This window comes from Rhinopithecus bieti, unplaced genomic scaffold, assembly GCF_001698545.2.
Source record: "Rhinopithecus bieti isolate Rb0 unplaced genomic scaffold, ASM169854v2 scaffold_8601, whole genome shotgun sequence".
NCBI classification, from domain to species: domain Eukaryota; kingdom Metazoa; phylum Chordata; class Mammalia; order Primates; family Cercopithecidae; genus Rhinopithecus; species Rhinopithecus bieti.
Window position 1 is genome coordinate 1,096,464 of NW_016806193.1, and position 15,625 is coordinate 1,112,088.

At 38.9% G+C, this 15,625-nt stretch overlaps 1 protein-coding gene across 1 annotated transcript in view; it reads left to right on the forward strand.

Annotated features, from left to right (window-relative positions):
* Positions 1-15,625, forward strand: part of ATXN7 (ataxin 7) — an 89,532-nt gene that overhangs the window by 41,582 nt on the left and 32,325 nt on the right. The window contains exon 2 of the mRNA XM_017875025.1: positions 97-201. Coding sequence (XP_017730514.1) covers positions 97-201 — 105 coding nt within the window. The remainder of the gene's footprint in view (positions 1-96; positions 202-15,625) is intronic.

Consider the following 15,625-nt stretch of genomic DNA (forward strand, 5'->3'; position numbering starts at 1 on the left):
AAAAAAAAAAAAAAAAAAAGAAAGCATTGTTTCCCAAAATGGTTTTATATCAATCAGAACCAGATGAGTGAGTGATGCTCTGTTTCTGTGTTGCAGACATGCCAATATTTGGTTTCTGTCCAGCCCATGATGATTTCTACTTGGTGGTGTGTAACGACTGTAATCAGGTTGTCAAACCGCAGGCATTTCAATCACATTATGGTAAGTGCTTAACCATTTAAAAAATTGTTATTAGAAGATAAAAAGGTAAAGCAAGATTAAACTAAGGAACAGTGATGGCATGCATAGGGCATAATGTCCCTCCCCCACCAGGTGGTAGACTTTTAATTCACTGAATGGGTTAATAACAATTAACCCATTGTTGTTGGGTATTTTAAATTTTATTAAAAGTGATATGAATGTTTTGGCTTTTATTGAAATTAGAGAAAGTATAGTTTATAAAATCTCTTGTAAAATGTTGCATCAGTATAGTTACCAGTTTGTTTCCTTCTAGAGCCCCTGGTTGTATATTCAGTGGATTTTAAAATTATATATTACACTCACACTATGGATACATGGGCTTTTTTTTTTTTTTGCTTTTTTTTTTAAAGGAGATGTGATTTTGAAACTTCTCAGTTCAATAGTTCTAAATTTTGGTTGTTAATTGTTGAAGAGTCCAAATACAGTTGTTTGGCATTGTCATAATGCCTTTACAGTGTTTAAGATAAGATTCTGATTCTAAAATCCTTGATTTTCTGACCAGTTTTGCTCAATAGCAAATCATAAGTATTTGAATACCTACCTTGTTTCAGGCATTGAGTATGTAGTATGATTCTTACTGCCACAGAGTTTACAGTCTATCTGGAGAGGCAGACAAAACTAACTAGATACACTTTAAAAATAACCGTAGGTTTTTTCCTCATTGCTCTTACTTCTACAAATGCAAGCTTGCAATAGAGAGTGACAATGGGGTTCTTCTATAGATAGAGTGTTTAAAGAAAGCGTCTTAGGAGGTGACACTGGAGCTGAGTCCTAACTGATGAGAAGGAGCAACTCAGGCAGTGATCTAGAATAAGAGCGTTTGATGCAGAGGGAACAGCCAGCACACAGACTGAAGAAGGCCTGTGTGGCTGAAGGGTATTTAGTATTTAGTGAAGGGAGGTAGAAACTGGAGGAATCCAGCATTATAAGCAGGAACCTGATCATTCATAGGCCAGGCAAAGAAGCAGCTTGGGCGCACCGGAGGATTTATGTAAGAGAGTAACACAGTCCTATTTCAGTGGTTGATTTGCTGAGAATAAATTCTGGGAGAAGGGCAGAAGCAGGGAGAATAGTTCAGAGGCAAGAGATGACACTGGACTGAGAGTAAGATCTGGCAGTAGAGCTAGGAAGACTGCATAGCTTTGAGATACTTTTGTTTTTGTTTTGTTTTGTTTTGTTCTTTTTTTGAGATGGTGTCTCACTCTGTCACCCACGTTGGAGTGCAGTGGTGCGATCTCAGTTCATTGCAACCTCTGCCTCCCAGATTCAAGCAATTCCCTTGCCTCAGCCTTCCTAGTAGCTGGGACTACAGGCGCCCGCCACCACGCCCAGCTAATTTTTGTATTTTTAGTAGATACAGAGTTTCACCGTGTTGGCCAGGCTGGTCTGAAACTCCTGACCTCAAATGATCCACCTGCCTCTGTCTCCCAAAGTGCTGGGATTACAGGCGTGAGCCACTGCACTCAGCCAAGAAACATTTTAAAGTTAGAATTTACAGATCTTGCTGTTGAGACTGCTGTTGTTGGATTAAGAGTCACACCATCATAAGCAACATTCCACCATTTTTTTCAAGGAGTAAATCCTTTATTTAACCATAAAAAGATCATTTGAGTTCCTGCTTCTAGAAGAAGCCCTGGGGTAGGCACTAGAGTGGGTACAGAGGTGGATAAGATGTCATTTCCCTGCTTCTGACTTGTGGACAATACAGACAATATTTTGGAAAAATCACTTGTAATCCACTAAAATGGGAGGTGTGTCAATGGGGACAGACAGAGCTGCCACATATGGCTGCACAGTTTGTGCACTGAACAACCATATTTGGTGGCCCTAGGTTGGCAACAAGGTTGACGTGAGCAAGCACAGGAGCAGGAAATTCCAGGCTCTCTGGGATGTGCTGCATGAGTCACCGTTGGCCAGAATTGATGTATCCACCTGTGGATGAGTGAAGCTCAAAGGCAGGTGGGGACTAGCTCACAGGGCCTCAGTGCCCATGAGTCCCCTGCTGTGGACGTCTCAGTGAGGACCTGTTGCAGATTTTTTAGGACCAAAGTTATGTGACTTAGTGGTGCCCCAGAGAATTGATGGGTAGAGTGGATTCCTTAGGCAGAAGGAGGACCTCTTGGTCCCCTTTTCTAGGAGCATTTTATTCACTGGTCACAGCATATTTATATGAATTTTTTTTTTAATCTTCTCATTTCCCCTCTTAGAATGTCAGTGTATGGGTAGGAAAAAGTGTTTTTTGTTTTTTTTTTAGACAGAGTCTTGCTTTGTCGCACAGGCCGGAGTGCAGTGGCGTGATCTTGGCTGGCTGCAACCTCTGCCTCCTGGGTTCAAGCAATTATCCTGCCTCAGCCTCCTGAGTAGCTGGGATTACAGGTGCATGCCACTATGCCCGGCTGATTTTTGTATTTTTGGTAGAAATGGGGTTTCACCATGTTGGCCAGGCTGATCTGGAACTCCTGACCTCAAGTGATTCGCCCGCCTCGCCTTCCCAAAGTACAGGGAATATGGGCATGAGCTACCATGAGCTACCACTCCCAGCCAGGAAAGTATCTTAAAATCACATTTTTCTGTCTTTCTCCTTTCCTGCCTTTCAGTCCCTTGCACAATATCTCCTAGTAAGATACTTGTTGAATAGTAAAGGTTTGGTGTTAACTTCAAACATGTAAATGGAAAAGTGTGAATGCACTCCAGGGTCTCCTGTGGCTTGGAGGAGATGTGACTGACAAAGTCACTAGGTGGGAGGCTGAGGTGACAAGGGAAGTATTAAAGATATGAGAGAGGAGAGTTCCTGGCAGAAAGATGAGGGCCAAGTGCTCTGAGGGAGGTGTTCTGCCGGGAAGTGTGTAAGGAGTGCCCTCTTTGAATCAGCAGTGGAGGAGATGGCTGCGGTGGAATTGACAAGAGGTTTAGAGGTGAATGTGGGTTTGGGAGAGTAACTGCATGAAGTAGAGGGAGGTACCATGTGGTGGCCCTGGAGGGACTTCCCCCGAGTCACTTGGAGGAAAGGAGAGGTGGACAGGGTTCCCAGGACCAACAACCTTGACCACTGCTGCCACAGTCTCTTCTATCTTTTGGGGACAGGGGTTGTGACAGGAAAGATTGTTTTTGGAACATTTTCTTTTTTGTTGAAATTTTTAGAAAGCCAGTTGTTGCATTATTGTTTTCCATAGTTAACAAAAAAGTTTTCAACTTCAGAATCTTTCAGAGTGACTGTTGTAGTTTATTTAGCTGCCAAAACAGGGATGGTACTTTCTTTCAGTGATATTGGCAAAAATGTGTTGGCAGTCTTCTGTGAATTCATATATTGCTGTTATGTGTCTGTGACTTTTACGAACAAATGAATAGTTGCTACGAACTCCAGCAGGCAGTTCCTTTAAAACCACTGCTACCAGGACAAGAAAACATGCTACAGTGGCAGCAAGTCTTGTAAAGTCAGTCAGTGTTGGTGGTAAAAGTATTCTGAATTGGTGAGCAGCTATTATTCAGAGTAGTTAAGAAGCCCTGTATTTTTTTTGCTAGCCAAGCTGCAGTTTGAGGAGTTCACAGTTAACCAGGATTTCCATTTGAGCAATGAAGATGAATGATTGTGGTGCCATTTTGGCATTTCCAGTTTTTCAGTCTGATTGCTCTCATAGCATAGTTTGCTTTCTTGGAAACTACATAGTGATACCATGATTTCTTGATGTTGTTTTAATGTTTTAAAATACTCCAGTGTGCCTCATATTTCTCTTCAGTTACTTAGTATTTTTAGGAGTAAGCTGTGAAACCCCGTCTCTACTAAAAATACAAAAAAGAAGCCGGGCGTGGTGGCGTGCACTTGTAGTCCCAGCTACGTGGGAGGCTGAGGCAGGATAATGGCTTGAACCCGGGAGGTGGAGCTTGCAGCGAGCCGAGATTGTGCCACTGCACTCCAGCCTGGGTGACAGAGCGAGACTCTGTCTCAAAAGAAAAAAAAAAAGTAAGGTGTGTCTTACTGCTAATTTCAGATTTAAAAATATAATTCGAATCAGTGGATCCCAAACCTGCTGTGCATCTGAATCAAAGAGGAGCTTTCTAAGTGAGCAGCCTCCAAAGGCCAACTCCAGATGCTCTGAATGGGAATTTCAGGGATGGAACCCAGGATCTGCATTCTAAACAGCTCCCTGGGCTGATTCTGACACACTGGCTGGCTGGAATGCATTGCTTTCACACATGCAGATACAGTCCACTCTGGTGGAGCTGCTGCTTGGTACACACAGTGGCTAACATATAGTGACTGACACAGATTGGCGCTCAAAGATTCATTGAGCCAACCAGAATGGCAGGAAGGGAGGCCCCTACTTTTTAAAATATCTGTATTATGTTCTGGAAATGTCACATTAATTGCCAAAAAACTTTTGAGTAGGAGGAAGCATTGAGATGGTGACATTCCTAGGGTCAGAAGCCCCATTCTTTTGGGGTGGGAATCTTAAGTTCTTCAGTTAGTTTAGTGATAAGTGTATTGGTTCTATACTGGCTACTGAATAGCATAAACTGTGTAGTATTACTTACATGCGTTTACTCTGGCTCTGAATGGTGGGATTAGCCTAGGGTTAGCAGATGACTTGTGGGGTGCTTTTGAGTCTGTATACTGAGAAAGCTTCCCAGGAATTCCTATTTTGTGCTCTGCAGCTTCACTGAATTTGCTTATGAAGAATACCTTAATATTTCTCTTTTATGCAGACACAGGGGTGATCTTACCTAGGAGAAACAGATGAATGATGTTTATTCCACTTGGACAAGTACCACATTTAGAATCTCTGTGATTAATTGAAACTGTACTCAGATGTCGGCTGTTGAAGTATTTTCCTCAGATTAGTTAGGCTGATCCACTTGTTCACCTTTTGGCTCAGCTTGAGTCTCTAAGCATGGCCTCGGTGGTGACATATGGAGCAGCCACCTTTTCCCAACCTTAATCAAATTCTGGCTTTATCATCTGCTGACTTAATTCCACTTAGTATTTTTCTTTAAATCAAACCACTTTTATTTAAATAAATCAATTTACAAGGAAAATCTTACTAGAACAATAAAGGGGGAAACTAGTGTTGCCTGCTGTAAGAAATAGTAAATGTGAAAATGAATGCTGTGGAAAGAAGATTATTTAATTTTATGTTGATGCTTTTGCCAGTGCTGGCTCTGAGCCTGAGGCTTGCTCTCTTTGTTAAAATGGAGACTAACACATTTTAGGCAAGTATTGTCCACACAGTAGTGCGATATTATCAGGAAAATGGAAAGAGATTGGAAAGGGAGTAAGTTTTCACTTGTCATTTGATGTTATTAATATTAGAGAGTGATGCCTACTCCATATTGTTTGGAAATACCAGCTCAAGTTCTTGAATTTTGCTACCTCAGATGTTTAAAGAGCTATCTACTGAGGCCAGCCTTAGCCCTAGGAAATAACAGACCTTGAAGACAGAATTTTGGAATCTCATGTTGATTTGTAAAAAGACTATGTAAGACAAATACCCTTTGTCATCTATCGATATGTTTATATATTGAGCCACTACTAATCACTGTGAATGGTATATAAGTCTGTTGGTGAGGCTTCGGTGTAAAACATCTGCCTTTCTCAGACTGTTCACAAACAGAAGTGTCATAAATCTGACTTTTTCATGACTTAATGAACATAGCTTTAGTAGAAACACTCCTGTGATCTTACAGCTTTCTCTCCTTGCAGATATTACAAATCCTGTAAAATTAATAGCCACACACATTGCTTGGACTTCATGTTCCTTGGTGTGCATTGAGGTGGTTTGGATTCTTTTAGATGCTAGCATAAATTATATTTTCTAAAATGTCATTTTCATCAGGATGAGCAAATTACTCATATATTCATATGAGAAATTACTTGTACTTTTTTGAGCTAAGTAATTGGTTTCAAAGAATATTAGTACTATAAGAGAAAAATGAATTTTTACTCTGAGATCTGATGGACTGCTTCTGGCAAAAATGCTGGTTCTCATTGTTGACAACATTTTACATAGTTCTGACCAGCAATTGCCATCGTATAATTATCTTACATCACAAAGCAGAGGTTTTACCATTTATTATAGAACACTTCCCTCCCCTTTTGCTCTCTGATTAACTTAGACCTGGAAAGTAACAGGTTCAGATATTTTTTAACATGTCATTTTTTTTAGCTAATAACTGTTTTTGATAAGGAAAGAAAATGTTTTTTTCTCATAAGTATACTAAATTTAAGTCCACTGACTAATGATAACTTTTAATAGTACCTGGTGATTTACAGATAATTTTTGCATGTACTATCTTATTTCCTGTTCTTAACAATCCACTGAATGGATTTTATGCTTAGTTTAAAGATCAAACTCATAAATTTCATTCACACAGATAAAATATACCAACTAGGCCATCTTTTCTACCTACTAACATTGATTTATTTTGCATGATAAGGATGTGTAGAGTTAAAAGAAAATTCAGAGACAATATGAATTGCATGTGTCACAAAGCTATCGTTAGGGACAGATGTTCTAGCTGAAGTAGAATTTTAAGTTTGCTTCAAGAAGCTGGATCAGTATTGTAAACCTGTTACCTCAGAACATTTGGTAATTCAAAGATATAATGATGGTAGGTAGATAATTGATTTAGCATAGTCATTGAATTTCTCTTCTGCCTGTTCTACTTTATTTAATTCTAAATCATAGTAGCTATCTAAAACCAAACTCCTCCTCTTTTTGTATGAGACTCGTAACATTTTGTAGCTTCTTTAGAGAATTGACTGACATATTTATTTCTGCAGTCAGTATAAAGACTGAAACTTGTTGCGGAGCAAAAAAAAATTACTTCACTCTTTTGCTTGGAAGAAATGTACCAGGTCTTTCTCCAGCAGTCTGGGGATAAGCCAGGGATGGGAGCTAACCAAAACAGGCACACGAAAACATGAATGATGTCAAGGTGGAAATTAGTTTAACTCTGGAAGGAAATTCCAGGTTGACCTTTTGCCCTAAACTTCTTGTCACTAAGTAACCATTTTTGGATAAAGAAAGAAAATGTTTTTTCTTTCACTTGTCATTTATTGTTATTAATATTAGAGAGTGATAGTGTAACATACAGTGTATTCATTTTTTTCTTTGCTACAAGTGAAAGAATGCTAATTAAATTTTTCAGATAACTGAAGTAGTAGCATTAGATAAAGGTTTATTCTCTCTCAGCTAATATAAATTTATCTTTTTTCCCTAGTTGTATTATAAGCAGATATATTTAAAATAAAGTTATGACATTTGTAGGAGCAACATTTTAATTTCTAGTTATAAAATGAACTTATTTTTCCTCTTACTGATATCTGTGCTTTTATGAATGTCTTTGCTTTTGGCACTGCTTTAAAAAGGAATTAAAATAACAATGGTATTACTCATGCATTTAACAAAATTTATTGGGTGCCTAATATATGCTAGGCATTGCCCTCTACTGAGGTAGAAAAGCAGTGTCTGTGATTTCATGCACCTTATGTTCCGACTTAATATAATATATTGTATTGAGGAGAGAGAAAAATGAAATTGCGTGAAATCAGATTATTTCGGGTAGTGATAAATGCTAGGAATAACGTGAGAGAAAATGACTGGGGCAGACCACTTTAGGTAAGGCTAGTTAAAGAAAGTCTGTCTCTAGAGTTGATGTTTAAACTCAGTGATGAAAGAGAGCCAGCCCATTTGAAGATGTAAAGGACAAGTGCTTCACATAGAGGAAATACCAAGTACGGAGGTCCTTAGATGGAAGTGGTCTTGGCAGAAAGGCCAGTGAGGAGGCCGAAGGACAGTGTGCAAGGAGGAACGGGGTCCAAGTTGAAACAGGAGAAAGCGGTTCTAGGACCAGATGACACTGGACCCTGCAAGCCATGAGAAGAATCAGGATTGGACGGTGCAGGCAATGGGAAGTCGCTGGAGGATTTTGGCCAGTAAGTGTTTGATCACATGGTTGCTGTATAGAACACAGGGGACAAATGTGGAACCAGGGAGACCAGTTAGTGAGCTGTTTCGTACTAGTTAAGGTGAGAGCTGGATCAGGAGAGAAAGCTTAGATTAGGATTGTAGCAGCAGGGGCAGAGAAGTGTGAACAGAATTAAAATCTGCATCGGAAGTATAAAGCCAGCAGGGCTTGCTGATGGATTGGGAAAGGAAGGGAGGAGGAATGACTCATGGGGTTTTTGGCTCAGGCAGCTGGATGAATTTACTTGCGCTTATGGATCAGGAGGTTGTTCTTGCAGTTTGTATATGGGCATTTATTTTTAATGAGGTGCATTGACCTGAATGAAAAGTGTTGGTATGTTAAGTCTTTAGGCATTTTCTAAAGATTATAGAAGAAAGTAATTATTGCAGTGATGCCAAGTTGGGGGGTCATTTTTTCTTTTCAATTTTTTAATGCTATTGTAATCTAGTCATATAAGCCAGAAAACAAAAGAAAATATGTGCACTTTCTTGGGACTTCTCATGTATTCGTTGGGTAGTTGGGAAAATTTATTGATTAACAAAAACCACTATCTTTCAATTTGTTTTTAATTATTAAAATAAAATACATTGTAAAAGAAAGTAAACAACCAGAGGATAAGTATGCAATCAGAATGAACAAAGCTCCTTCATCTTACTTTTCAGGGGTACAGTTTGACATATACTCTTGGAGGGTTCCTAGAACCTGGACAAAGTAATATTTACCAGTATATTGTTTCCCCTCACATATTAAAAAAAGTAGATTCAGTGTGAATTCACGTTTTTAACTTAATAATCTATCTAAAATATTTTTTCAGGTTAATACATATTGTTCTCCTGTAGTCTAAGGACTGCCTGTTATTCCGCTTCATTAATGTATTTTCACTTAACCTGACTCCTGTTGATGGACACTTAGATCTTCAGTGTTGCATTACTGTATACAGTGCCTTAAGGACTGTTCTTCTTTGGGAATGTCTGTCAGTATTTCAGCATATTGATTCTCCACATGGAACCTGGTCACGGTGCCCTCCAGGTTTGTACTACTGTGATTTGATGAACTACTTCAGCAGTTCTGATTTGGGTTGCCACAATAATAAGGCAGTGAAAATGTGAGTTTCTGGCAATATCTATCTGTTTATCTGTCTATCTGTCTATCTATCTATCTATAAATTGTTTATAATGTATATACGTATCAAAACATTACACTGTACTGTAAATATATAGAACTTTTATTTGTCATTTATACCTTAACAGAGGGAAAAACAGTTGGAAATTTTTTTTAAAAAGGCTTAATAAAAATTAAGAAATTATTATTTAATATATGTATGAATTGTTAATATTCACCAGTGTCACTCTTGACTTGCCTGCTACATGTAGAAGTCATTAGCTATTATAGGATGGCCATGCTTCAGCTTTAAAGGAGATATTTCAGGAAATAAATCCATATTTTATTTATATTTTCTAAAAAGTATTTTTCCTGACAGTCATTTCACAAGACTAATTTGTACGTTGACTAAGATAAGTACCTGCGATTTCAACCCTGCTAAGCTGTGATCTTACATATGACCAGAAGAGGGAGTTTTTATCACTTCTTGATGCTGTGGTACCTACTACCTGACTGGAATAATTCCTCTGATGTATGTACTAGTCCAAGTCCTTAAAACAAACTGGTTTGGGAGGGGCCCAATAGCTAAATTTAGCTATTTCCCTTATCCCACATTATGTGTGTAGAAATCCCAGTCTTGAGGTTCACTTCAAAGTAATTTTATACCTTTTCATCTTGTGCATTTATTTGAAGATTAAAAAAAAAAAAAGAATTATTTCCATTTAAAATAAAATACAAACAGCCCCTGATCACACAACATAGAGTTCTTGATTTATATTCTCTTCAGGTCACAAATAAACTTTGGAATGAAATTTGTTTCATTGCCCCTTATGCTTGATATATTTCTTAAAAAGATTGTTAGAACTTCTGTTTTGTTTTCTTGAGACAGAGTCCCGCTCTCTCGCTCAGGATGGAGTGCAGTGGTGTAATCTCGGCTCACTGCAACCTCCACCTCCCAAGTTCAAGTGATTCTCATGCCTCAGCCTCCTGAGTAACTGGGACTACAGGCATGTACCACCACACCCAGCTAATTTTTGCATTTTTAGTAGAGACAGAATTTCGCCATGTTGGCCAGGGTGGTCTTGAACTCCTGACCTCAAGTCATCTGCCTGCCTCAGCCTCCCAAAGTGCTGGGATTATAGGCGTGAACCACCACACCTGGCCTACAACTTCTAATACTGAAGATTTGTAGTGCGCTTTAGAGAGTTAAGATGTTATTTTGCCAAAGTGGCTAATAGGCCTTTTTCTGTGTGATTCAACTGTGGTCTGTTGTGCTACTTGAGTCTCAGCCTGCTTAGCCAAACAAATTAAGAGAGTGACGGTAATCAAGATACACTTGTTTGATGTAATACCAGAATTTTGTATTTCTTTTTTTTCTTCTTCTTCGAGACATATTCTCACTCTGTTGCCCAGGCTAGAGTGCAGTGGTGCAATCTTGGCTCACTGTAACCCCCACCTCCCGGGCTCAAGCAATCCTTCCATCTCAGCCCTTCCAGTACCTGGGACTATAGGCACACGCCACCATACGTAGCTGATTTTTGTGTTTTTTGTAAAGGCAGGGTTTCACCATGTTACCCAGGCTGGTCTCAAACTCCTGGGCTCAAGCAATCCACCTGCCTCTGCCTCCTGAAGTGCTGGGATTACAGGTGTGAACCACCACCCTTGGCCAGAATTTTATATTTCTTTAATTTTTCTTCAGCTACCTTCACAGTGCATTTTTATAACAAATTTTTTAGACCAACTCTTTCTTTATAGATTTTTTTGATCGGCATATGAATGTATGAAATATGTACACCTATAATGTGTTTTTATGTAAATACACAAATGTAATCATCTCAACTGTTTTCAGTGCAGCCTTTTTCTTATTTCATTGGCTCTTTCAACTTACCTGCCTTCTCTAACTGTAGCAGTCCGCACTATGCTATAAATCATACATGCTGCGTTCTTAGTATGTAACTTAGTATGCATCCTTCTATATTTTTCTCATGCTTCTAACTCTATCCAGGCACATAGAATCATGTATTTTATTAGTAGGGGCTCTTGGTGATAGTTTTACAAAAAAATGGATCCTATTATGCACACTTCTGCTCCTTTTCTACTCAACAATACCTCATGTAAATCCATTCACAGCCCTGGATAACACTAATCCCCTCTTTTTAATGGTTGCATACTGCTCTAAAGTGTGGCTGTGCTGTAGCTTCCTCTGCCAGGCCCTCTATGGACATTCATTTTGTTTCTTGCTTTTTGTCTCTGTGAACCAAATAGCAGTAACCACTCTGGTACACACATACTTAATTACTGGTGGTTTAGTTTCTGTGGGATAGAGTCTCAGGAATGGATTCCTGGGTCACAAAAGATAGTTATTTGCAGTGCTAATAGCTGCTGCTGGATTGCTTTCCAAAAAGGCTATAATACTTTATCTCTACCAGTCACTACAAGAGTATCTCCAAAGGAGTAGATGTTGTATTTATTTTCTCAGCTTCCATTTATTTTCTAAAGCCTCTTAACAATGTTCCTTAAACACACACACACACACACACACACACACACACACGTATGATTAATTTTAATTTGAAGTAAATTTCTCAAACAAGCACAAGTCTGAGTAATAATAATATGAGACAGATCTTTCAAAATGATTGATTATTTAAAAAAATATTTAAACAATTATAGGCCGTTTCCCTGGCATCTATGGGAAATTTCTATTCATTCTGTATGGGATTTACCTTAAGGAAGAAATCTCATTCTTTTATGCTAGGATTCCTCTGTGCAAAATGTGAGGCCTCCTAGAGGATAACAATTTTGAGTGTGATTAATTGCAAGGCCAAGGAAGAACTATGGCCAGTTTTGTTTCTGATCTCGCTATCCTCTTTGCAGTTGGTATGATTGGTCACCTTATAACAGTGTTCATTGTGTGTTTCAAATAATAACTGGGCTGAGGTCAGACTGTGGTTAACTCAAAGCCTGTGTAAATCAGGCCATGAAAATATATTTTATTTGCCTGCCTTACACACATGAAGTGTGGCTGAGTCCTGGAGAGCCATCCACCAAAAGATAAGCTAGAGGAAGGCTGCTGCATGGTTTTAGCCCCCAACGTGAATTATTCCCATTTAAATTTCATCTCCCACCTCTCCTAATCCAGTGTGAGTACCTAATGAGCGCTGGATAATAACATAGCAACATTTCTAGGTGAAGCTAATCTGATTCTGGATAGCAGGCTTCCAGGCCCACAGCCGAATGAATTGCTTGGTATTTCCAAGTTTGAAAATACTTTTTTCCCCTTTCAAGTGCTCCTTGGCAGCAGGTAAGGAATGTTAAAGCTCCTGTAAGTGCCAATTAAGGCCAATTATAACTCGCCTGGCCTGCTGAGACAGTGAAGTGGAGTTAGTGGAGACTCGTATTCCTGTAAAATGGAGAACTGGCTTTCACCAATGACAGGAACACAGTATTTCATAACTGCCAGCAGCTTGTTTGTTGCCCTCCAGAACACTAAATGACACCTCTGCTGGCTTCTCAAGGATTCCGTTTAGGAAATCCCAAAATTTGTAGGGGACTTGACTAATTTCTATAATAGAAACCTCAGTTTTTCTGTTTCTGTTTAACTCTTCTTTTCTATCATCCATCCAGTTTCTCCTTGGTTGTAATCATAATAGCTAACATTTGCTGAACGTTTAACAAGTGCTGGGCACTGCATTACCTGCATTATCTCAAATTTACTCCTCAACCCAGGCTTGTGGGAGGAGGGAGTATCAGTCCTTAGCTCTCCAGAGTCTCTTGCCCATGGCTGCACAACTAGAAGTGCTCAGACTGCAGGCTGGCTGCCCCCTGAACCCAAACCTTGAGTGCTCCTCCTACCCTCCTGCAAGTTTGCTTGTTTGCTGCGAATAGGCTAATGCACAGTTCAGAACTCCCTTTGTGCACTAGAGTAAAATTGACATGTGTACACCATCCAAACCACAGCTGATACATATAATTTTTGGTCAGTGAGGCACGGATGTTATTCTATTAAGATGTTATTTTAGTCTGTAGTTTTTTTTTAGTCTGTAGTCTTAATTTTTTTTCTTATGAAAAAAGAAATATGACCATGTCCCCAGACCTAGACACTTATATCTGAGCCATCACTGGGATATTTAATATCAAAATAAACTTTATTTGGATAGGATATTGAGAAATGATTTGAAGAAAATTGTGATAATGCTTTACAAGCAGAACAAAGCAGTATTTGCTTAAACATTTTATTCAGGGCATTCAGAGGGGCACATGTGAGTGTTTAAAATTGAACTTTGTTCTCAGTTTCTATGTATTTGTGTTATTGGTATACAAAATTATATTTTCCTGGCTTACACAACCATTCATTCATCCCTTTTCTGATGTAGGTCTTAAAAATGTTGAAATTGTTTTTCTCTTATTTCTGGACTTAAATATAGACGTGCACTTGTAGCATTTAAGAACATTTGCTAAAATTCACCGTGGTTTTCTTCAGTGTTGCAGAACGACTTGGTTCTTAGAACTGTCTTGGATTGGCTGACTCTCATAATGATATTTTTCTCCACTGGTACAGTCACTACGAAAGGGAATATTAGAAAAGCAAGCCTTTGTCCTTGGGAGGCCAGCAAGAAGTCTGGTGTCCTGTCGTGCAAGTATAGTGATAGGGAAGTGCAGTTTAGCTCAAGAAAGATCCTCCTACCCTGTTCTTTTCTGCTATTGATGACGTTAAGGAGATTCGTTGGCTACCCCTGCAGGGAAGGCCGGTGAAGTAGAGTAAATACTACTAAGACCTGTGGCAATCAGGTTGTACAGCCATGGATTTTTTTTTTTTTTTCTAGCTTAAGAAAAGCTTCAGTGAATTAACTTAAAATTCTTATTTTCACTAATGAGCTTTTGAAAAGATTTGGGAGATGTATCCGCATCCTGTGCTTCTAAGGCTTGCTGATGACTCTTCCCTTGGGTTCTTCTAGTGTCTTTTAAGGGCTACCATAGTTTTGGATTGTATGAACGTTATTGTAAGGAATCTGGGTGGTGGGGGAGGGCGTGGGGAAAAGTGGGTTTCAGAAAATCCCCTGGGTCTTGGTATTGCTGACATGGTTGGGATCTGAATCCTTGTGAGAATAGGGCAGTGCAGCTACTATTCTTTTGCTTTAGAGTCAATTTAGAATTTGGCCCGATAGAAGACGTTTTCATGCCTGTCTAAAAACTCTTCCCCACCCGTTTCAGGCTAAATCATTTCCACATATGTAATTCATGACTTCTGCCAAATATTCTGTGTGGGGTGATAGGATTTTGTAGAAGAATCTTTTCCCGCTTCTTTTGACATTTAAAAGAGTTCATTTTGAACTATCAGATTTCTAAGTCATTATTATAAAACTCAGATCACTTGACGGTTTTTTCCATGTCACTTGTGGTGATTTTTTGTTGTTTTGTTTTTATTAGAACTCTGTCACCTGGGCTGGAGTGCAGTGGCACGGTCATAGCTCACTGCAGCCTCAAATTCCTGGACTCTTGCCTCACCCTCCCAGGTAGTTGGGATTACAGGTGTGAGCCATTACACCCCATTCCATGTCTATTTGACAGTAGATTTGTTGATTGGCCAGAGAGAGGGAGCATGATAGGGATGATAGGGAAACAGGCCAGGAAGACACTATTTTCAAGGGGGCACTCAGTGAGAGAAATTCTTGGATTTTAAAGTATGAAAGCTTTAGTCAGTCCTCCAGTGATTGAACAACAAACTGGACAAATATGTGGATATGAAATTACACATATTTTACAAATATGCACAGAAAGTGGGTTAAGTTTTTTTGTTACTAGATTTAGGAAGGAAAAGTATACTTAGGAATAATAAACTTTTTTTGAAAATTTAGCAACTATAGATAGTATAGGGGAAATAAAACGTGGAAAAATGCTGCAGGCATTTTATAGAAATGTTTAACTTTAAGACCTTTAGGTCTACTGAGACTTAAAATGTAGATTTTTAAATAAATCATGTAAGTTTTGTAATATACCTGGTAGTAACTGTTAGTTTAAAGGCATTCAGAAAAAAATTCACAAAGTATAAGTAATTTGTATTTTAGCAGGTTAAACTTATGAATTCCATCTTCCCCAGTTTTGACAAGTTGCCTTTCAAATAGAAAGATTAATTTACACCGTCCAGGACGCCTGGTATGACCATATTAGATGAAATTAGACTCCACCCCGTTTTCTGTTGATCTGCCAGGACCTTTGTAATTCAAGTGCTTTTTACAGTAGTAGCAAATGTTACATAAGCCCAAACATGGAGCATATTTGGAGTTGGTGGGCAGACCCAAATCATGATGCAAGCCTG